This window comes from Bombina bombina, chromosome 1 (assembly GCF_027579735.1).
Source record: "Bombina bombina isolate aBomBom1 chromosome 1, aBomBom1.pri, whole genome shotgun sequence".
NCBI lineage: Eukaryota > Metazoa > Chordata > Amphibia > Anura > Bombinatoridae > Bombina > Bombina bombina.
Window position 1 is genome coordinate 268,681,207 of NC_069499.1, and position 24,196 is coordinate 268,705,402.

The window sequence follows — 24,196 nt, forward strand, 5'->3', positions numbered from 1 at the left end:
CCAGTCTGATCTGTGTGTATAAGAGAGGGAAGGACCTGTGCCAGTCTATCGGCTAAGATTTTGGTTAACAATTTATAATCTCCGTTTAGTAACGAGATTGGGCGATAGGAGGAGGTGTCCGTGGGATCTTTATCCGGTTTAGGGATAAGACAAATATTTGCCTCTGTAAATCTGGTATCTATTTGAGATGAGCCCTCTAAATATGCTGTGAATAGGGCAGGGCAGGGGCAACCTCATTTACTAGGAGTCTATAATATTCTGTGGGAAGCCCATCAGGGCCCGCAGCTTTTCCAAGCTTGGCTCTGTTTACAGCTTTAATTACTTCCTGAGGTAAAATACTGGCGCTAAGCAGGGAATTCTGTTCATCCGTGAGAGTAGGGATACATGTAGTGTTCCAAAAGTTTTGCTTAGCCTCCAGATTAATCTCCTGGCCTGTGTACAGGGAGGTGTAATATTTGACAAACTCTGACATAATTTCTTTATTGTTCGAGGTTAAGCGGGATTGGGATTTTATGGCCAATATGTGTGATTTAGGGGTAGAAAGCTTGACTAAGTTTGCTAGTAGTTTACCTGACTTGTTACCGTGCCTAAAATATCGTCCCTGTCTGTGTATGTCGAAGTTATTGTTTTGTTGGGTTAAATATGTGTCTCTAGCGAGCTTAAGATCGTAATATTTTTGTTTAGAGGTGGGGGTAGGATTAGAGAGGTACACATTATATGCTTCAGTAAGGTTTGCTAGAAATGTCTCGTTAATTCTCGCAAATTTTTTATTGTGGTGTGCTGTAAAGGAAGTAATGATTCCCCTCATAACTGGCTTAGAGGCATGCCAGAACAGGTTTGGGTTGTTACGGTGCTGCTCATTATCTGACGCATAGTGTGCCCACTCCGTCTTGAGATGTTGCCGGAAATTTATATCATTATATAAGTAAGAGGGAAATCTCCAAGTCCTGTTCGGGGGTCTAATGCGTGTAGGTTGGAGTGTGAAATGGATTGGGGCGTGGTCTGATATTACTATGCGCTCAATGGTTGGGTGGTGAATTTGAGATGTTATTTCAGAGGAGGTGAGAAAATAGTCTATTCTTGAGAGGGTGCTGTGCGTCTTGGACAGACATGTGTAATCTCTCTCCAGTGGATTCCTAACCCTCCACACATCTACAAGCCCTAGCGTTGATTTTAAGTTGTTTATCAGTGATACCTCCCTCTTATATCTTGTGTATGAATGTTTTGAAGAACTAACTAAAGCAGGGTCCTTGAATCTGTCCAAGGGGAGAGCCTGGGCCAAGTTGTAGTCCCCCCCAGGATAATAGGAGCAGTGTATGTGGCTAGTTTAGCCAGCAGAGTCGACCAAAAGGAGGGGCAGAACTCGTTGGGGCCATAGACATTGCATAAAGTGTAATTCATGTTACCCACCCCCAGGGCAGCCAGAATGTATCTCCCACCTCTATCTATGTCTACCTGCGAGAAAGACACTGAAAGGCCCTTTTTTACCAAGATAGCTACTCCCCTCTTTCTACTCTCAGTAGGGGAGTATAGGATGTGACCTACCCACCGAGACTTCAGTTTCTCATGTTCAGCTGCGGTTAGTTTTGTTTCCTGGAGCAGAGCTATGTCAGTACGTAGGGCCTTAAGCTGCTGTAGGATCATGCTCCTTTTTGCCGGGGACATAATGCCCCCCACATTCCAGGAGGTAAACCTAAGGCTTACAGCCATACATTAGATTTAGGGTTAAGGTAAAAGTGAGTAAAACTAAGCGATAGACCATATGGTGTGGCCCCATGCACCTGAGCTTCTATTCTGTAATGCAGGAGGGCATGACCCCCACTAATGGGGTAGGAAGCGCTTATGTGATATGTGGGTAGGAGTGTGGAGAGAAGAGAATCTGAAGAATGACTCACCAACAGAGGACAGCCAGGGAACGCCTGCCAGGGATTCGTGTCCAGGGGGGGCGAGACCAGATGAGCACCGGGAGAGGTCTGAGGACAGGACCAAAAAGAGAGCATATTTAGAAACATAGCCATAAACATTGAAAAGGACCCCAGCATTCTCACAAATTCAGCAGACAGAACCCCTTTTTTTTAACAACCAGTCCCACCCCATGTATTGCCGTAGCATTTGTGCTAGAACTACAGAGAGATGGGATGCAGCGCAACCTAAGGTGGTCTGAGGGACGTTTGAAAAAGGAGTCAGGGGCATAGGGGGCATAAGCCCAGCTACAGGCAGGCTAAATGGGCTGAAGGTTACTATTACCAGGGGAGAAAGCTCAGGACAACACAAGAATATTAGTTGGGGGTATATGTAATCCCATAGAATTCTGCAGGGAGGTAGCGCAAATATCAGCCCCTCTATGGAAAAGTGAGGTATACAAGCTGCGCATAGGCACTGCGTGGGGTGAGGTATAAGTGCGTAATCAGCGGCTAGGGGAGGGACTTGATACTTCCTAAGGACATACAGGAAAGTGGCTTTACCCTTCCCGCCCAATGTAAGCAGAGTAATAAGGAAAACTAAACATAAAACCCTGTGAATGCCCCCATCCTCCCCCACAAGGCAGATATAAAGTTTACGTGTCAAACATTGTAGTCCAGATGACTCTTGCAGATTTTCACCAAGATCTAGGATAAAACATAAAACATAACAGAACAAACCAAATAAGGAAAATACAGTACTCAGGCATGTATTAATAGTGATGTAGACAACACCACATAGTCCAATTGTGTGGAGCTCGGGGAGAGACCCTACGTCTGGGCCTCTCCGTATCAGCCTTTGGTTATCACCAGGTAAGGCGCACTTAAAGTGAAGAGTCAGAATCCTTCTTAAGAGAAGTATGATTAACCAACATATCCAGGACAAGTCCGGTTGGGGCGATTCAAGTGTCCCCATCTTTGTTTTCAGCATCTAGGTGTTCTTGCAGCTGTTGAGGTGTGGTGAAGAGCTTAGGACCCCCTGGGGTCATAAGCCGCAGCTTAGCTGGGTACAGAAGTGAGGCCTGTCTCCCCTGCGAGTGCAGCTTAGAACACAAGGGTGCAAAGTCTTTCCTTTTCCTCGCTACTTCGGCTGAAAAGTCTTGAAAGATTAGTAATTTGTGACCCTCGAAGCTAAGGTCTGATTTGGCTCTGTAGGCTTTGAGAACAGCTAATTTTTCCTGGTAGCGAAGCAACTTGAAAATTACTTGTCTTGGGCGCTGGTTAGATCTGTTAGGCAAGGATTCAGGGCCTATTCTGTGGGCCCTCTCCACGTCAAGTGGAAGGGTGTCTGGGTCTAATTGCAGCAGCTTGGGTAATGTTAGGGCTGTAAACTGAAGAAGATCTTTATTTTTGATTGACTCAGGCACTCCCACAACCCGCAAGTTATTGCGGCGAGAGCGGTTCTCCAGATCATCAAGCTTCTCTTGAAGTGCAAAATTCTGACGCTCCAATCGTAAGATGGTAACAGAAGAGGAGTGCTGGGTATCTTCAACATCAGAGATTCTCTGTTCTGCATGTTGCAGGCGTGTGGAATATTGCCTGATCTCCGTAGTGAGAGTATCCATGCCCGCCTGTAAAGATTCCATTTTGGGAAGAAAAAAAGCTTTTAAATCATGCAACAGGGATTGGGGGGTATCTAAAGTAAAATCCCCATCCGGCGGTGCCAGGGGTTCTGGCTGTGGTTCTGGGGCTTGCTTCTGCTTTCTGTCAGCCTGTTTTTGCTTGCCCGCCATGATAGGTATAGCCTGTGTGGCAGAGACTTTAAAATATTTATCCACTTTCATGTGGGACAGTAGAGTAGGTGAAAATTGGAGTGTTGCACGAGCAGTGCTGTCTACAGGCACACACGCAGCTTAAATTCCTAAAGCACTGGGTAGTGTGGAAAGTTCTTGTGTAGTGAGGCAGGTATGTGTTAAAGAAGCAAGATTTTCAGGTCTACACATTCAAAATGCAAGTAGGTGATGCGCACCACGTGGGCAGAGCAGAATTGTGCCTCAGGCAGTGACCCAGCTATCACCTCTGTATCTTTAAGTGTGGGTATATTTGGGGCCCTTAGACCTCTGTAAAGTTCCTTCTCCCTCTCTCCTTACTCCAATTGCCCCTGTCTTCGAAAGGTTAACAGGATTCAGGGCCTAGAATTTGCGCTCCAACCTCACCTCCTCCGTCCTCCACCCCTCAAGCAATAAACCTGTAGTGTCTCTTTTCAGGGTCAGCGGACAGGGGTTTCCCTGTATTAGTGTATTATGTGGCGGTTAAAATGGTAGGGGAGGGAGGCAGAGGAGCCGGAAACACAGGGCTATAATAATGGTAGGCGCTTCTTGTACACAGTCACAGCACTTACTGTCAGCTAGGATGGCGGTTGCACAGGTGTCCGGTACTGGTGCTGCTGATGTTAATGCTGCAGGGCATTCATGTGTTATGAGTGTGCCGAGGGATCCAGGAGCGGGCACCTCGCTGTCATCCAAGATGGCGCCGGGCAGTAACGTTTGCGCGTCTTCCGTCCCTCCGGGGACAAGGGCTGATGTAATAAGCCCTTCACGCTGCCAGGTCAGTTGGGATAGCTTAGAGGTGAGTACCCAACAAGATATCTGCGTGGGGCCCCCTAGGAGAGCGGTCAAATCGGTCATTCAGCTCCACTATACACGGAGCTCTCTCCCAATGCTGCCGCTTCTCAGGCCCGCCCACCGGAAGTCATCTAATATATTTATTTTAGTGGCGGTGATGTCCGGTTCAGCAGATTAGGGGTTAAAACATGTATTTTAGTCTTTGTGATGTGGGAGGGCCTCGGTTTAGGGGTTAATAGGTAGTTTATGGGTGTTAGTGTACTTTTTAGCACTTTAGTTAAGAGTTTTATGCTACGGCGTTGTAGAGTAAAACTCTTAACTACTGACTTTAAAATGCGGTACCAGGCTTGACAGGAGAGGGTGTATTGCTCACTTTTGGTCAGACTCGTAATACCGGCGTTATGCAAGTCCCATTGAAAATATAGGATACGCAATTGAAGTAAGTGGATTTGCAGTATTTCCGAGTCTAGCCAAAAAAGTGAGCAGTGAGCCTGTCATTTCAAGACTCGTAATACCAGCGGGCATTAAAAAAGCAGCGTTGGGACCGGCCAACGCTGCTTTTTAAGCCTAACGCACAACTCATAATCAAGGTGATTGTTTTGTAGTTCTTATCAGTTAAAAGCAATAAGGGAAAGTTATTTAACAAGGTTGGCCTGGAGTAGCCACAATTATCAAAGCTAAATTACACTAAAAGAGGGCAAAATAAATAATGAAAGAATATTGCAAAGTTATTTCCTTACTCATAACTAACCATTTTATATACTGTACATGTCTCAATATATTGTCCCTTTAATTAGCTGACCAGGATATGGGTACCATTTTGACATCTTGTTTGTGGTCAAGTCCTTAATTCAGTAGTGGCCACTGTACATGCTAGTGTCCAAGTTGTTATACCATTCAACACAACGATTAAGATAAAGAGGTTCACAGTGCCACAAATGGACATATGTATAATGCAACATAAGGAACATTACTAAGCTAGCATATTATTCAGGTTAGTTAGTTGAGTTTTGGAAAATCTGATCACCCAGATATTAGATAGGTTGGGATGAGTAGAGATGAGAAGAACACATAGGTTTGTGACCAGAGCATCACAAAATCACATCAAATAGCCCGACTAGTAGTGTGAGCATTTCACTGTAAAACTAGCAGAGCACTGCAAAACCAACCACTTACAGTTTAGTGAGAGTATCATATCTTTGGCCAATACACAGATTAGAGAATACAGTATCTTATTGCTGTACACACACTGAGATTGGTGAGCAGTATTTTGTAATGTCATTTGTAGGAATCCGTAACTTATAGCAATGTCACTCATGAAAATTAGAGTCTGATGATCACAGCTCTCAAACTAAAATTTTTCTTCTCAAAACGATTTTTTGGGGACGTCACAGTACTGCTAAGATAATCTTACCATAGTGGAGAGCTTTAGATAATCAGGCTCTTAGTAGAAATATGAAGCAGAGTCACACACAGAAATTAATGAGCAATGTGTCACAATAACAGGTACAAGCAAGAGCTGTTATAAAGAAATCGTTTAAGCTTGAGAGCTTCCTCTGCATGGATACAATAACTACCAATGAAGTCTACCTGAAGACAAACACAAATAAAAAAACCTCTTTACATTTAATAAGCACAGTTATGTTATAGGTGCATTGCTACATTAACCATTCATGTAAACTATTATATTAACGCTCAACAGCATTGCCCTGTAACTGCTTGACCCACCTGACACTAACTGATCTGTCCCTCCCACTGCTTTAATCTTCTACCTAGATGATCCTCCTCTGCATAAAGCATTTGCCTAATCTCCCTTCTTTCCATTACTGTTTAGTTGTATTAAAGGGACATTCCGGTCAAAATTTAAATGCACATATATGAATTACACTTTTGAATAGAAACATATTTGCAATATACATGAATTGGCAAAAATGCTTCTAGTAAAAGTTATCACTGTTTTTGTGTTAGCATTTTTCTCTGCACCTTCATGTGAAGCACAGCTAGATATTCTCAGTGCACCAGCATTTTAAATACTGCAGCTGCTCAGAGCGCCAGTGAGGCTTGTATCATGTCAGCAATTAACAAACATTACAAGCAGCTTAGGGTCTCTGAGCAAGTGCTGTGTTTAAAATGCTGGTGCACGGTGCATACTTAAATACACTTTTGGAACTGCTATAGCTTTTATTAAAATCATTTTTGCTAATAGATGTATATTAAAAAATGCTTCTATTCAAAACTGAAATGCATCCATGTGGATTTCAGTTTTTGCTGGAGTGTCCCTTTAAGCCTGTGTCAATATTTTTGTACATAAAAGTGGAAAAGGCGGTATCCAAAATCATTCAATAAAAGTCCTTTATTGGTTACATAGGAGCAGATCCATAGAAACACCACATATCGGGGCAAAACCTCTTAATCATGTGATCACAAAGCGGTTTTGACCCAAAACGTTGTGTTGCTATGGATCTGTTCCGATGTAACCAATAAAGGACTTTTATTGCATGATTTTGGATACCGCATTTTCTACTTGTATGTACATGTTGGTGAGTGTGGCATTTTCTCACTGTGGTTTCCATTAAGGACTGTGCTGGTTTCTGCCTTTGACTTTATCAATATTTTGTACACCCCAATGATTTCTTTCCATCTCATCTGAACTTATTTAGTTTTCTTACACCTCATTGAGTTGGGTCTGTGTATGTTCTATAGGTGGTGCTCATGAGGGTTTGCAGCACCTGGGACCTTACGGGAACATCCCAAATATTGTGGCAGAACTCACAGGTGACAATGTTCCAAAGGACTTTCGGGAAGCCCAGGGTTATCCCAAGCCTCCCAATCCATGTCCTGTGGGAAGATTTGGTAAGTAAACTATTTATTAACGCTTGCGTTTTCATTAGTCTTTATTTTTTTACAACAAACTAGTATACATAATAAAATGTATAGAACAGTATATATACTGGCTGAGAGATACTATTAACATACAGATCTACTAAGATTCTTGTTATAAGTGGAAAACATCATTGCATAATCTTAGTCAGGGTTCTGCAAACCACGGGTCGGTACCCATTACTGGGTCGCAGCACCATATTTACTGGGTTGCGACGAGTGTGTGTTGTAGGAGAGTGTGTGTGTGATGTGTCTGATGTGTATGTTGTTGGAGTGTGTGTGTGTTTTGCATGAGTGTGTGTGGAGTGTGTGTTTTGTATGAGAGTGTGTGTGGAGTGTGTGTTTTGTATAAAAGTGTGTGTCTGTGTGTGTTTGAGAGTGTATGTGGTGTGTGTTATAAATGAGTGTGTGTGTGGTATAGGTGTGTTGTTTGAGAGTGTATGTGGTGTGTGTTATGTATGAGTGTGTGTAGTGTATGAGAGTGTGTGTGGTATGTGTGTGTTGTTTGAGAGTGTATGTGGTGTGTGTTATAAATGTGTGTTTGTGTGGTATAGGTGTGTTGTTTGAGAGTGTATGTGTTATGTATGAGTGTGTGTAGTGTATGAGAGTGTGTGTGGTATATGTGTGTTGTTTGAGAGTGTATGTGGTGTGTGTTGTGTGTGTGGCATATGTGTGTTGTTTGAGAGTGTATGTGGTGTGCGTTATGTATGAGTGTGTGTAGTGTATGAGAGTGTGTGTGGTATATGTGTGTTTGAGAGTGTATGTGGTGTGTGTTACATATGAGTGTGTGTGGTATAATGTGTGTTGTTTGAGAGTGTATGTGGTGTGTGTTATGTATGAGTGTGTGTGTAGTGCATGAGAGTGTATGTGGCAAATGTGTGTTGTTTAAGAGTGTATGTGGTGTGTGTTATGTATGACTGTGTGTTAAGTGTATGAGAGTATGTGTGGTATATGTGTGTGGTTTGAGAGTGTATGTGGTGTGTGTTATGTATGAGAGTGTGTGTGAGTTGTATAATAGTGTGTGTCATTACCTTATACAACACTTTCAAGTTTGACTACAATCAGTATTAAGGTATGCACACATTTAATCACTTTGCAAAAAGAAAAAGCATAAAAATAGGGCCGCAAAGGTGTGTACTGTAGTATTATTGCACTGGGTCTTAAGAAAAAAAGTTTGAAGAACCCTGATCTTGGTCATCTTTTGTTTATTAATTGGTATTCAACTGCTTCTGTAATCTAACAAGTAAGTTGCCCAGATAATTGGTGTGTGTTATAGCAGATGACAAGAAACAGTAACTACAATTCCATAAGCACATTAGGGTGCTTCACGAGACGCTCAGTGTAGCTATGGGATATCATTTCTCTCACATTTGCATCTTTCTTAACATCATACTCTCTTTCACATCTCAATTTAAATACATTTACAGGCATTAATATTAACTATATTTTTTGTTTTCCTATGTGTAGCAGTAGATGGCTGTCTGGAAAAAACACCAGACACAGCCCAGTTCAGTCGTGAATACCAGGCGCATCAAAACCTTTTTGACCCGGAGCACAATTATCCTGGATCAGCCAAATGGGTGAGTCAAAAATCCTCCAAATAACAGAGGGTATCCCAGAACAACTGTCTGCCTTTTATTACGATTTCATTTATAGAAGTGGTTTGCAACAATGTATTGTTCTCTTCCTCTCATGTTTAGTTTACGTCTTACTCTCTTTTGTTTTAACTTTATTCTTTAAAAGTGCCAAATAATTATCTGTATAATTTTTCAGTATGACCTTTCCCAAAAACTATTACTACCATCCCTTTGTAAAATGCTTTATCTCTTGCTATAGATCACTGGTTTACAAACCTGTCTCAGGCCTCCCTAACAGACCACATTTTGAGGATCTCTGAACTGGAGCACAGGTGAAATAATCAGCTGATTAGTAACAATGGTTATTTTACCTGATCTCTCCCAAGGTAATCTAGAAAACCTAGCCTGTTGGGGAGGCCCAAGGACAGGTTTAAAAACCAGTGCTATAGATTCATAAACCCTTATAACTGGTATCCTCTGTTTATTAAATAACTGTGTATAATGTCCCATGCTGCTCAGTACAACACCATGGATAAATTGTTGTGAAATCAGTATTTATGGTCTTCTTTGCTGTAACTAATTGGGTAAATATACAAATGAATATATGCTCTAATCTAACCAATTATGCTTATATTATGGAGGGACAACAGCCTCTCTGGAGCTAATGGAACTAAAACAATATTCACAGATATTTTGCACTAAAAGCAGTAAATAATTAAATATATACACTTCTTTATATTGAATATTCTATTTAATTGAAAGGGACATGAAACATAACATTTTTTTCACATAACTATTACAGATCTATATTAACACATCACATAACTATTACAGGTCTATATTAACACATCACATAACAATTACAGGTCCATATTAACCCATCACATAACAATTACAGGTCCATATTAACCCATCACATAACAATTACAACATATTAACCCATCACATAACTATTACAGGTCTATATTAACCCATCACATAACTATTACAGGTCTATATTAACACATCACATAACAATTACAGGTTGATATTAACACATCACATAACTATTACAGGTCTATATTAACCCATCACATAACTATTACAGGTTCATATTAGCCCATCACATACCTATTACAGGTCTATATTAACACATCACATAACTATTACAGGACTATATTAATCCATCACATAACTATTACAGGTCTATATTAATCCATCACATAACTATTACAGGTCCATATTAACCCATCACATAACTATTACAGATCTATATTAACACATCACATAACTATTACAGGTCTATATTAACCCATCACATAACTATTACAGGTCTATATTAACACATCACATAACTATTACAGGTCTATATTAACACATCACATAACTATTTCAGGTCTATATTAACACATCACATAACTATTGCAGGTCTATATTAAGCCATCACATTACTATTACAGGTCTATATTAGCACATCACATTACTATTACAGGTCTATATTAACCTATCATATTACTATTACAGGTCTATATTAGCACATCACATTACTATTACAGGTCTATATTAACACATCACATAAATATTACAGGTCTATATTAACCCATAACATAACTATTACAGGTCTATATTATCACATCACATTACTATTACAGGTCTATATTAACACATCACATAACTATTACAGGTCTATATTAACACATCACATAACTATTACAGGTCTATATTAACCCATCACATTACTATTACAGGACTATATTAACATATCACATAACTATTACAGGTCTATATTATCACATCACATTACTATTACAGGACTATATTAACACATCACATAACTATTACAGGTCTATATTATCACATCACATAACTATTACAGGTCTATATTATCACATATCAACCCATCACATTACTATTACAGGTCTATATTAACACATCACATAACTATTACCGGTCTATATTATCACATCACATTACTATTACAGGACTATATTAACACATCACGTAACTATTACAGGTCTATATTATCACATCACATTACTATTACAGGACTATATTAACACATCACATAACTATTACAGGTCTATATTAAGCCATCACATTACTATTACAGGTCTATATTAGCACATCACATTACTATTACAGGTCTATATTAACCTATCATATTACTATTACAGGTCTATATTAGCACATCACATTACTATTACAGGTCTATATTAGCACATCACATAACTATTACAGGTCTATATTATCACATCACATAACTATCACAGGTCTATATTAACCCATCACATAACTATTACAGGTCCATATTAACCTATCACATTACTATTACAGGTCTATATTAACCCATCACATTACTATTACAGGTCTATATTAACACATCACATAACTATTACAGGTCTATATTATCACATCACATTTCTATTACAGGACTATATTAACACATCACATAACTATTACAGGTCTATATTATCACATCACATTACTATTACAGGACTATATTAACACATCACATTACTATTACAGGTCTATATTAAGCCATCACATTACTATTACAGGTCTATATTAGCACATCACATTACTATTACAGGTCTATATTAACCTATTATATTACTATTACAGGTCTATATTAGCACATCACATTACTATTACGGGTCTATATTAACCTATCATATTACTATTACAGGTCTATATTATCACATCACATTACTATTACAGGACTATATTAGCACATCACATTACTATTACAGGTCTATATTAACACATCACATTACTATTACAGGTCTATATTAGCACATCACATTACTATTACAGGTCTATATTAGCACATCACATTACTATTACAGGTCTATATTAGCACATCACATAACTATTTCAGGTCTATATTAACACATCACTTAACTATTACAGGTCTATATTAGCACATCACATTACTATTTCAGGTCTATATTAACACATCACATTACTATTACAGGTCTATATTAGCACATCACATTACTATTACAGGTCTATATTAACACATCACATTACTATTACAGGTCTATATTAGCACATCACAATACTATTACAGGTCTATATTAACACATCACATTACTATTACAGGTCTATATTAACACATCACATAACTATTACAGGTCTATATTAACACATCACATTACTATTACAGGTCTATATTAGCACATCACATAACTATTTCAGGTCTATATTAACACATCACATAACTATCACAGGTCTATATTAACACATCACATAACTATTATAGGTCTATATTAACCCATCACATAACTATTACAGGTCTATATTAACACATCACATAACTATTACAGGTCTATATTAGCACATCACATAACTATTACAGGTCTATATTAGCACATCACATTACTATTACAGGTCTATATTAACACATCACTTAACTATTACAGGTCTATATTAACACATCACATAACTATTACAGGTCTATATTAACACATCACATAACTATTACAGGTCTATATTAACACATCACATAACTATTACAGGTCTATATTAACACATCACATTACTATTACAGGTCTATATTAGCACATCACATAACTATTTCAGGTCTATATTAACACATCACTTAACTATTTCAGGTCTATATTAACCCATCACATAACTATTACAGGTCTATATTAACACATCACATAACTATTTTAGGTCTATATTAACCCATCACATAACTATTACAGGTCTATATTAACACATCACATAACTATTACAGGTCTATATTAACAAATCACATAACTATTACAGGACTATATTAACACATCACATTACTATTACAGGTCTATATTAGCACATCACATTACTATTACAGGTCTATATTAGCACATCACATTACTATTACAGGTCTATATTAGCACATCACATTACTATTACAGGTCTATATTAGCACATCACATTACTATTACAGGTCTATATTAACACATCACATAACTATTACAGGTCTATATTATCACATCACATAACTATTATAGGTCTATATTAGCACATCACATAACTATTACAGGTCTATATTAGCACATCACATTACTATTACAGGTCTATATTAACACATCACATAACTATTACAGGGCTATATTAGCAATCACATAACTATTGCAGGTCTTTATTATCACATCACATAACTATTACAGGTCTATATTAGCACATCACATAACTATTACAGGTCTATATTAACACATCACATTACTATTACAGGTCTATATTAGCACATCACATAACTATTTCAGGTCTATATTAACACATCACATAACTATTACAGGTCTATATTAACACATCACATAACTATTATAGGTCTATATTAACCCATCACATAACTATTACAGGTCTATATTAACACATCACATAACTATTACAGGTCTATATTAGCACATCACATAACTATTACAGGTCTATATTAGCACATCACATTACTATTACAGGTCTATATTAACACATCACTTAACTATTACAGGTCTATATTAACACATCACATAACTATTACAGGTCTATATTAACACATCACATAACTATTACAGGTCTATATTAACACATCACATAACTATTACAGGTCTATATTAACACATCACATTACTATTACAGGTCTATATTAGCACATCACATAACTATTTCAGGTCTATATTAACACATCACTTAACTATTTCAGGTCTATATTAACCCATCACATAACTATTACAGGTCTATATTAACACATCACATAACTATTTTAGGTCTATATTAACCCATCACATAACTATTACAGGTCTATATTAACACATCACATAACTATTACAGGTCTATATTAACAAATCACATAACTATTACAGGACTATATTAACACATCACATTACTATTACAGGTCTATATTAGCACATCACATTACTATTACAGGTCTATATTAGCACATCACATTACTATTACAGGTCTATATTAGCACATCACATTACTATTACAGGTCTATATTAGCACATCACATTACTATTACAGGTCTATATTAACACATCACATAACTATTACAGGTCTATATTATCACATCACATAACTATTATAGGTCTATATTAGCACATCACATAACTATTACAGGTCTATATTAGCACATCACATTACTATTACAGGTCTATATTAGCACATCACATTACTATTACAGGTCTATATTAGCACATCACATTACTATTACAGGTCTATATTATCACATCACATAACTATTACAGGTCTATATTAACACATCATATTACTATTACAGGTCTATATTATCACATCACCTTACTATTACAGGTCTATATTATCACATCACATAACTATTACAGGTCTATATTAACACATCACATTACTATTACAGGTCTATATTAGCACATCACATAACTATTACAGGTCTATATTAGCACATCACATAACTATTACAGGTCTATATTAGCACATCACATAACTATTATAGGTCTATATTAACACATCACATTACTATTACAGGTCTATATTAACACATTACATTACTATTACAGGTCTATATTATCACATCACATTTCTATTACAGGACTATATTAACACATCACATAACTATTACAGGTCTATATTATCACATCACATTACTATTACAGGACTATATTAACACATCACATAACTATTACAGGTCTATATTAAGCCATCACATTACTATTACAGGTCTATATTAGCACATCACATTACTATTACAGGTCTATATTAACCTATTATATTACTATTACAGGTCTATATTAGCACATCACATTACTATTACGGGTCTATATTAACCTATCATATTACTATTACAGGTCTATATTATCACATCACATTACTATTACAGGACTATATTAACACATCACATAACTATTACAGGTCTATATTAGCACATCACATTACTATTACAGGTCTATATTAACACATCACATTAATATTACAGGTCTATATTAGCACATCACATTACTATTACAGGTCTATATTAGCACATCACATTACTATTACAGGTCTATATTAGCACATCACATAACTATTTCAGGTCTATATTAACACATCACTTAACTATTACAGGTCTATATTAGCACATCACATTACTATTACAGGTCTATATTAACACATCACATTACTATTACAGGTCTATATTAGCACATCACATTACTATTACAGGTCTATATTAGCACATCACATTACTATTACAGGTCTATATTAACACATCACATTACTATTACAGGTCTATATTAGCACATCACATTACTATTACAGGTCTATATTAACACATCACATTACTATTACAGGTCTATATTAACACATCACATAACTATTACAGGTCTATATTAACACATCACATTACTATTACAGGTCTATATTAGCACATCACATAACTATTTCAGGTCTATATTAAAACATCACTTAACTATTTCAGGTCTATATTAACACATCACATAACTATTACAGGTCTATATTAACACATCACATAACTATTATAGGTCTATATTAACACATCACATAACTATTACAGGTCTATATTAACACATCACATAACTATTACAGGTCTATATTAACACATCACATAACTATTACAGGTCTATATTAGCACATCACATAACTATTACAGGTCTATATTAGCACATCACATTACTATTACAGGTCTATATTAACACATCACATAACTATTACAGGTCTATATTAACACATCACATTACTATTACAGGTCTATATTAGCACATCACATAACTATTTCAGGTCTATATTAAAACATCACTTAACTATTTCAGGTCTATATTAACACATCACATAACTATTACAGGTCTATATTAACACATCACATAACTATTATAGGTCTATATTAACACATCACATAACTATTACAGGTCTATATTAACACATCACATAACTATTACAGGTCTATATTAGCACATCACATAACTATTACAGGTCTATATTAGCACATCACATTACTATTACAGGTCTATATTAACACATCACATTACTATTACAGGTCTATATTAACACATCACATAACTATTACAGGTCTATATTAACACATCACATAACTATTACAGGTCTATATTAACACATCACATAACTATTACAGGTCTATATTAACACATCACATAACTATTACAGGTCTATATTAACACATCCCATTACTATTACAGGTCTATATTAGCACATCACATAACTATTTCAGGTCTATATTAACACATCACTTAACTATTTCAGGTCTATATTAACCCATCACATAACTATTACAGGTCTATATTAACACATCACATAACTATTATAGGTCTATATTAACCCATCACATAACTATTACAGGTCTATATTAACGCATCACATAACTATTACAGGTCTATATTAACACATCACATAACTATTACAGGTCTATATTAACAAATCACATAACTATTACAGGACTATATTAACACATCACATTACTATTACAGGTCTATATTAGCACATCACATTACTATTACAGGTCTATATTAGCACATCACATTACTATTACAGGTCTATATTAGCACATCACATTACTATTACAGGTCTATATTAACACATCACATAACTATTACAGGTCTATATTATCACATCACATTACTATTACAGGTCTATATTAGCACATCACATTACTATTACAGGTCTATATTAACACATCACATAACTATTACAGGGCTATATTAGCAATCACATAACTATTGCAGGTCTTTATTATCACATCACATAACTATTACAGGTCTATATTAGCACATCACATTACTATTACAGGTCTATATTAGCACATCACATTACTATTACAGGTCTATATTAGCACATCACATTACTATTACAGGTCTATATTAACACATCACATAACTATTACAGGGCTATATTAGCAATCACATAACTATTGCAGGTCTTTATTATCACATCACATAACTATTACAGGTCTATATTAGCACATCACATTACTATTACAGGTCTATATTAGCACATCACATTACTATTACAGGTCTATATTATCAGATCACATAACTATTACAGGTCTATATTAGCACATCACATTACTATTACAGGTCTATATTATGACATCACATAACTATTACAGGTCTATATTAACACATCATATTACTATTACAGGTCTATATTATCACATCACATTACTATTACAGGTCTATATTATCACATCACATAACTATTACAGGTCTATATTAACACATCACATTACTATTACAGGTCTATATTTGCACATCACATAACTATTACAGGTCTATATTAGCACATCACATTACTCTTACAGGTCTATATTAGCACATCACATAACTATTACAGGTCTATATTAGCACATCACATTACTATTACAGGTCTATATTAGCACATCACATAACTATTACAGGTCTATATTAGCACATTAAATTACTATTACAGGTCTATATTAACACATCACATAACTATTACAGGTCTATATTAGCACATCACATTACTATTACAGGTCTATATTAACACATCACATAACTATTACAGGTCTATATTAACCCATCACATTACTATTACAGGTCTATATTAGCACATCACATTACTATTACAGGTCTATATTAACACATCACATAACTATTACAGGTCTATATTATCACACCACATAACTATTACAGGTCTATATTAGCACATCACATTACTATTACTGGTCTATATTAGCACATCACATTACTATTACAGGTCTATAATATATATTAGCACATCACATAACTATTACAGGTCTATATTAGCACATCACATTACTATTACAGGTCTATAATATATATTAGCACATCACATTACTATTACAGGTCTATATTAGCACATCACATTACTATTACAGGTCTATATTAGCACATCACATTACTATTACAGGTCTATAATATATATTAGCACATCACATTACTATTACAGGTCTATATTAGCACATCACATTACTATTACAGGTCTATAATATATATTAGCACATCACATTACTATTACAGGTCTATAATATATATTAGCACATCACATTACTATTACAGGTCTATATTAGCACATCACATTACTATTACAGGTCTATAATATATATTAGCACATCACATTACTATTACAGGTCTATATTAGCACATCACATTACTATTACAGGTCTATAATATATATTAGCACATCACATTACTATTACAGGTCTATAATATATATTAGCACATCACATTACTATTACAGGTCTATAATATATATTAGCACATCACATTACTATTACAGGTCTATAATATATATTAGCACATCACATTACTATTACAGGTCTATAATATATATTAGCACATCACATTACTATTACAGGTCTATAATATATATTAGCACATCACATTACTATTACAGGTCTATATTATCACATCACATAACTATTACAGGTCTATATTAGCACATCACATTACTATTACAGGTCTATAATATATATTAGCACATCACATTACTATTACAGGTCTATATTATCACATCACATTACTATTACAGGTCTATATTAGCACATCACATAACTATTATAGGTCTATATTAGCACATCACATTACTATTACAGGTCTATATTAACACATCACATTACTATTACAGGTCTATATTAGCACATCACATTACTATTACAGGTCTATATTAACACATCACATTACTATTACAGGTCTATATTATCACATCACATAACTTTTACAGGTCTATATTAGCACATCACATTACTATTACAGGTCTATATTAGCACATCACATTACTATTACAGGTCTATAATATATATTAGCACATCACATTACTATTACAGGTCTATAATATATATTAGCACATCACATTACTATTACAGGTCTATAATATATATTAGCACATCACATTACTATTACAGGTCTATAATATATATTATCACATCACATAACTATTACAGGTCTATATTATCACATCACATAACTATTACAGGTCTATATTAGCACATCACATAACTATTACAGGTCTATATTATCACACCACATAACTATTACAGGTCTATATTATCACATCACATTACTATTACAGGTCTATATTAGCACATCACATTACTATTACAGGTCTATAATATATATTAGCACATCACATTACTATTACAGGTCTATAATATATATTAGCACATCACATTACTATTATAGGTCTATATTAGCACATCACATTACTATTACAGGTCTATATTAGCACATCACATTACTATTACAGGTCTATATTAGCACATCACATTACTATTACAGGTCTATAATATATATTAGCACATCACATTACTATTACAGGTCTATAATATATATTAGCACATCACATAACTATTACAGGTCTATAATATATATTAGCACATCACATTACTATTACAGGTCTATATTATCAGATCACATAACTATTACAGGTCTATATTAGCACATCACATTACTATTACAGGTCTATAATATATATTAGCACATCACATTTCTATTACAGGTCTATAATATATATTAGCACATCACATTACTATTACAGGTCTATAATATATATTAGCACATCACATAACTATTACAGGTCTATAATATATATTAGCACATCACATTACTATTACAGGTCTATAATATATATTAGCACATCACATAACTATTACAGGTCTATAATATATATTAGCATATCACATAACTATTACAGGTCTATAATATATATTAGCACATCACATAACTATTACAGGTCTATAATATATATTAGCACATCACATAACTATTACAGGTCTATAATATATATTAGCACATCACATAACTATTACAGGTCTATAATATATATTAGCACATCACATTACTATTACAGGTCTATAATATATATTAGCACATCACATTACTATTACAGTTCTATAATATATATTAGCACATCACATAACTATTACAGGTCTATAATATATATTAGCACATCACATAACTATTACAGGTCTATAATATATATTAGCATATCACATAACTATTACAGGTCTATAATATATATTAACACATCACATAACTATTACAGGTCTATATTAGCACATCACATTACTATTACAGGTCTATATTAGCACATCACATTACTATTACAGGTCTATATTAGCACATCACATAACTATTACAGGTCTATATTAGCACATCACATTACTATTACAGGTCTATAATATATATTAGCACATCACATTACTATTACAGGTCTATATTAGCACATCACATTACTATTACAGGTCTATATTAGCACATCACATTACTATTACAGGTCTATAATATATATTAGCACATCACATTACTATTACAGGTCTATATTAGCACATCACATTACTATTACAGGTCTATAATATATATTAGCACATCACATTACTATTACAGGTCTATAATATATATTAGCACATCACATTACTATTACAGGTCTATATTAGCACATCACATTACTATTACAGGTCTATAATATATATTAGCACATCACATTACTATTACAGGTCTATATTAGCACATCACATTACTATTACAGGTCTATAATATATATTAGCACATCACATTACTATTACAGGTCTATATTAGCACATCACATTACTATTACAGGTCTATATTAGCACATCACATTACTATTACAGGTCTATAATATATATTAGCACATCACATTACTTATACAGGTCTATATTAGCACATCACATTACTATTACAGGTCTATAATATATATTAGCACATCACATTACTATTACAGGTCTATAATATATATTAGCACATCACATTACTATTACAGGTCTATATTAGCACATCACATTACTATTACAGGTCTATAATATATATTAGCACATCACATTACTATTACAGGTCTATATTAGCACATCACATTACTATTACAGGTCTATAATATATATTAGCACATCACATTACTATTACAGGTCTATAATATATATTAGCACATCACATTACTATTACAGGTCTATAATATATATTAGCACATCACATTACTATTACAGGTCTATAATATATATTAGCACATCACATTACTATTACAGGTCTATAATATATATTAGCACATCACATTACTATTACAGGTCTATAATATATATTAGCACATCACATTACTATTACAGGTCTATATTATCACATCACATAACTATTACAGGTCTATATTAGCACATCACATTACTATTACAGGTCTATAATATATATTAGCACATCACATTACTATTACAGGTCTATATTATCACATCACATTACTATTACAGGTCTATATTATCACATCACATTACTATTACAGGTCTATATTAGCACATCACATAACTATTATAGGTCTATATTAGCACATCACATTACTATTACAGGTCTATATTAACACATCACATTACTATTACAGGTCTATATTAGCACATCACATTACTATTACAGGTCTATATTAACACATCACATTACTATTACAGGTCTATATTATCACATCACATAACTATTACAGGTCTATATTAGCACATCACATTACTATTACAGGTCTATATTAGCACATCACATTACTATTACAGGTCTATAATATATATTAGCACATTACATTACTATTACAGGTCTATAATATATATTAGCACATCACATTACTATTACAGGTCTATAATATATATTAGCACATCACATTACTATTACAGGTCTATAATATATATTATCACATCACATAACTATTACAGGTCTATATTATCACATCACATAACTATTACAGGTCTATATTAGCACATCACATAACTATTACAGGTCTATATTATCACACCACATAACTATTACAGGTCTATATTATCACATCACATTACTATTACAGGTCTATATTAGCACATCACATTACTATTACAGGTCTATAATATATATTAGCACATCACATTACTATTACAGGTCTATAATATATATTAGCACATCACATTACTATTATAGGTCTATATTAGCACATCACATTACTATTACAGGTCTATATTAGCACATCACATTACTATTACAGGTCTATATTAGCACATCACATTACTATTACAGGTCTATAATATATATTAGCACATCACATTACTATTACAGGTCTATAATATATATTAGCACATCACATTACTATTACAGGTCTATAATATATATTAGCACATCACATAACTATTACAGGTCTATAATATATATTAGCACATCACATTACTATTACAGGTCTATATTATCAGATCACATAACTATTACAGGTCTATATTAGCACATCACATTACTATTACAGGTCTATAATATATATTAGCACATCACATTTCTATTACAGGTCTATAATATATATTAGCACATCACATTACTATTACAGGTCTATAATATATATTAGCACATCACATAACTATTACAGGTCTATAATATATATTAGCACATCACATTACTATTACAGGTCTATAATATATATTAGCACATCACATAACTATTACAGGTCTATAATATATATTAGCATATCACATAACTATTACAGGTCTATAATATATATTAGCACATCACATAACTATTACAGGTCTATAATATATATTAGCACATCACATAACTATTACAGGTCTATAATATATATTAGCACATCACATAACTATTACAGGTCTATAATATATATTAGCACATCACATTACTATTACAGGTCTATAATATATATTAGCACATCACATTACTATTACAGTTCTATAATATATATTAGCACATCACATAACTATTACAGGTCTATAATATATATTAGCACATCACATAACTATTACAGGTCTATAATATATATTAGCATATCACATAACTATTACAGGTCTATAATATATATTAACACATCACATAACTATTACAGGTCTATATTAGCACATCACATTACTATTACAGGTCTATATTAGCACATCACATTACTATTACAGGTCTATATTAGCACATCACATTACTATTACAGGTCTATATTAGCACATCACATAACTATTACAGGTCTATATTAGCACATCACATTACTATTACAGGTCTATATTAGCACATCACATAACTATTACAGGTCTATATTAGCACATCACATTACTATTACAGGTCTATATTAGCACATCACATTACTATTACAGGTCTATATTAACACATCACATTACTATTACAGGTCTATATTAACACATCACATTACTATTACAGGTCTATATTAGCACATCACATTACTATTACAGGTCTATAATATATATTAGCACATCACATTACTATTACAGGTCTATATTAACACATCACATAACTATTACAGGTCTATATTAGCACATCACATTACTATTACAGGTCTATATTAGCACATCACATTACTATTACAGGTCTATAATATATATTAGCACATCACATTACTATTACAGGTCTATATTAGCACATCACATTACTATTACAGGTCTATATTAGCACATCACATTACTATTACAGGTCTATATTAGCACATCACATTACTATTACAGGTCTATATTAACACATCACATTACTATTACAGGTCTATATTAACACATCACATAACTATTACAGGTCTATATTAACACATCACATAACTATTACAGGTCTATATTAGCACATCACATAACTATTACAGGTCTATATTAACACATCACATAACTATTACAGGTCTATATTAGCACATCACATTACTATTACAGGTCTATATTAGCACATCACATAACTATTACAGGTCTATATTAGCACATCACATAACTATTACAGGTCTATATTAACACATCACATAACTATTACAGGTCTATATTAGCACATCACATTACTATTACAGGTCTATATTAGCACATCACATTACTATTACAGGTCTATATTAGCACATCACATAACTATTACAGGTCTATATTAGCACATCACATAACTATTACAGGTCTATATTAACACATCACATAACTATTACAGGTCTATATTAGCACATCACATTACTATTACAGGTCTATATTAGCACATCACATTACTATTACAGGTCTATATTAGCACATCACATAACTATTACAGGTCTATATTAGCACATCACATAACTATTACAGGTCTATATTAACACATCACATAACTATTACAGGTCTATATTAGCACATCACATTACTATTACAGGTCTATAATATATATTAGCACATCACATTACTATTTCAGGTCTATATTAGCACATCACATAACTATTACAGGTCTATATTAGCACATCACATAACTATTACAGGTCTATATTAGCACATCACATAACTATTACAGGTCTATATTAACCCATCAGATAACCATTACAGGTCTATAATATATATTAGCACATCACATAACTATTACAGGTC

At 34.1% G+C, this 24,196-nt stretch overlaps 1 protein-coding gene across 1 annotated transcript in view; it reads left to right on the plus strand.

The window, feature by feature from the left end:
* Positions 1 to 24,196, plus strand: part of SCG5 (secretogranin V) — a 146,686-nt gene that overhangs the window by 81,231 nt on the left and 41,259 nt on the right. The window contains exons 3-4 of the mRNA XM_053697968.1: positions 7,229 to 7,378; positions 8,873 to 8,985. Coding sequence (XP_053553943.1) covers positions 7,229 to 7,378; positions 8,873 to 8,985 — 263 coding nt within the window. The remainder of the gene's footprint in view (positions 1 to 7,228; positions 7,379 to 8,872; positions 8,986 to 24,196) is intronic.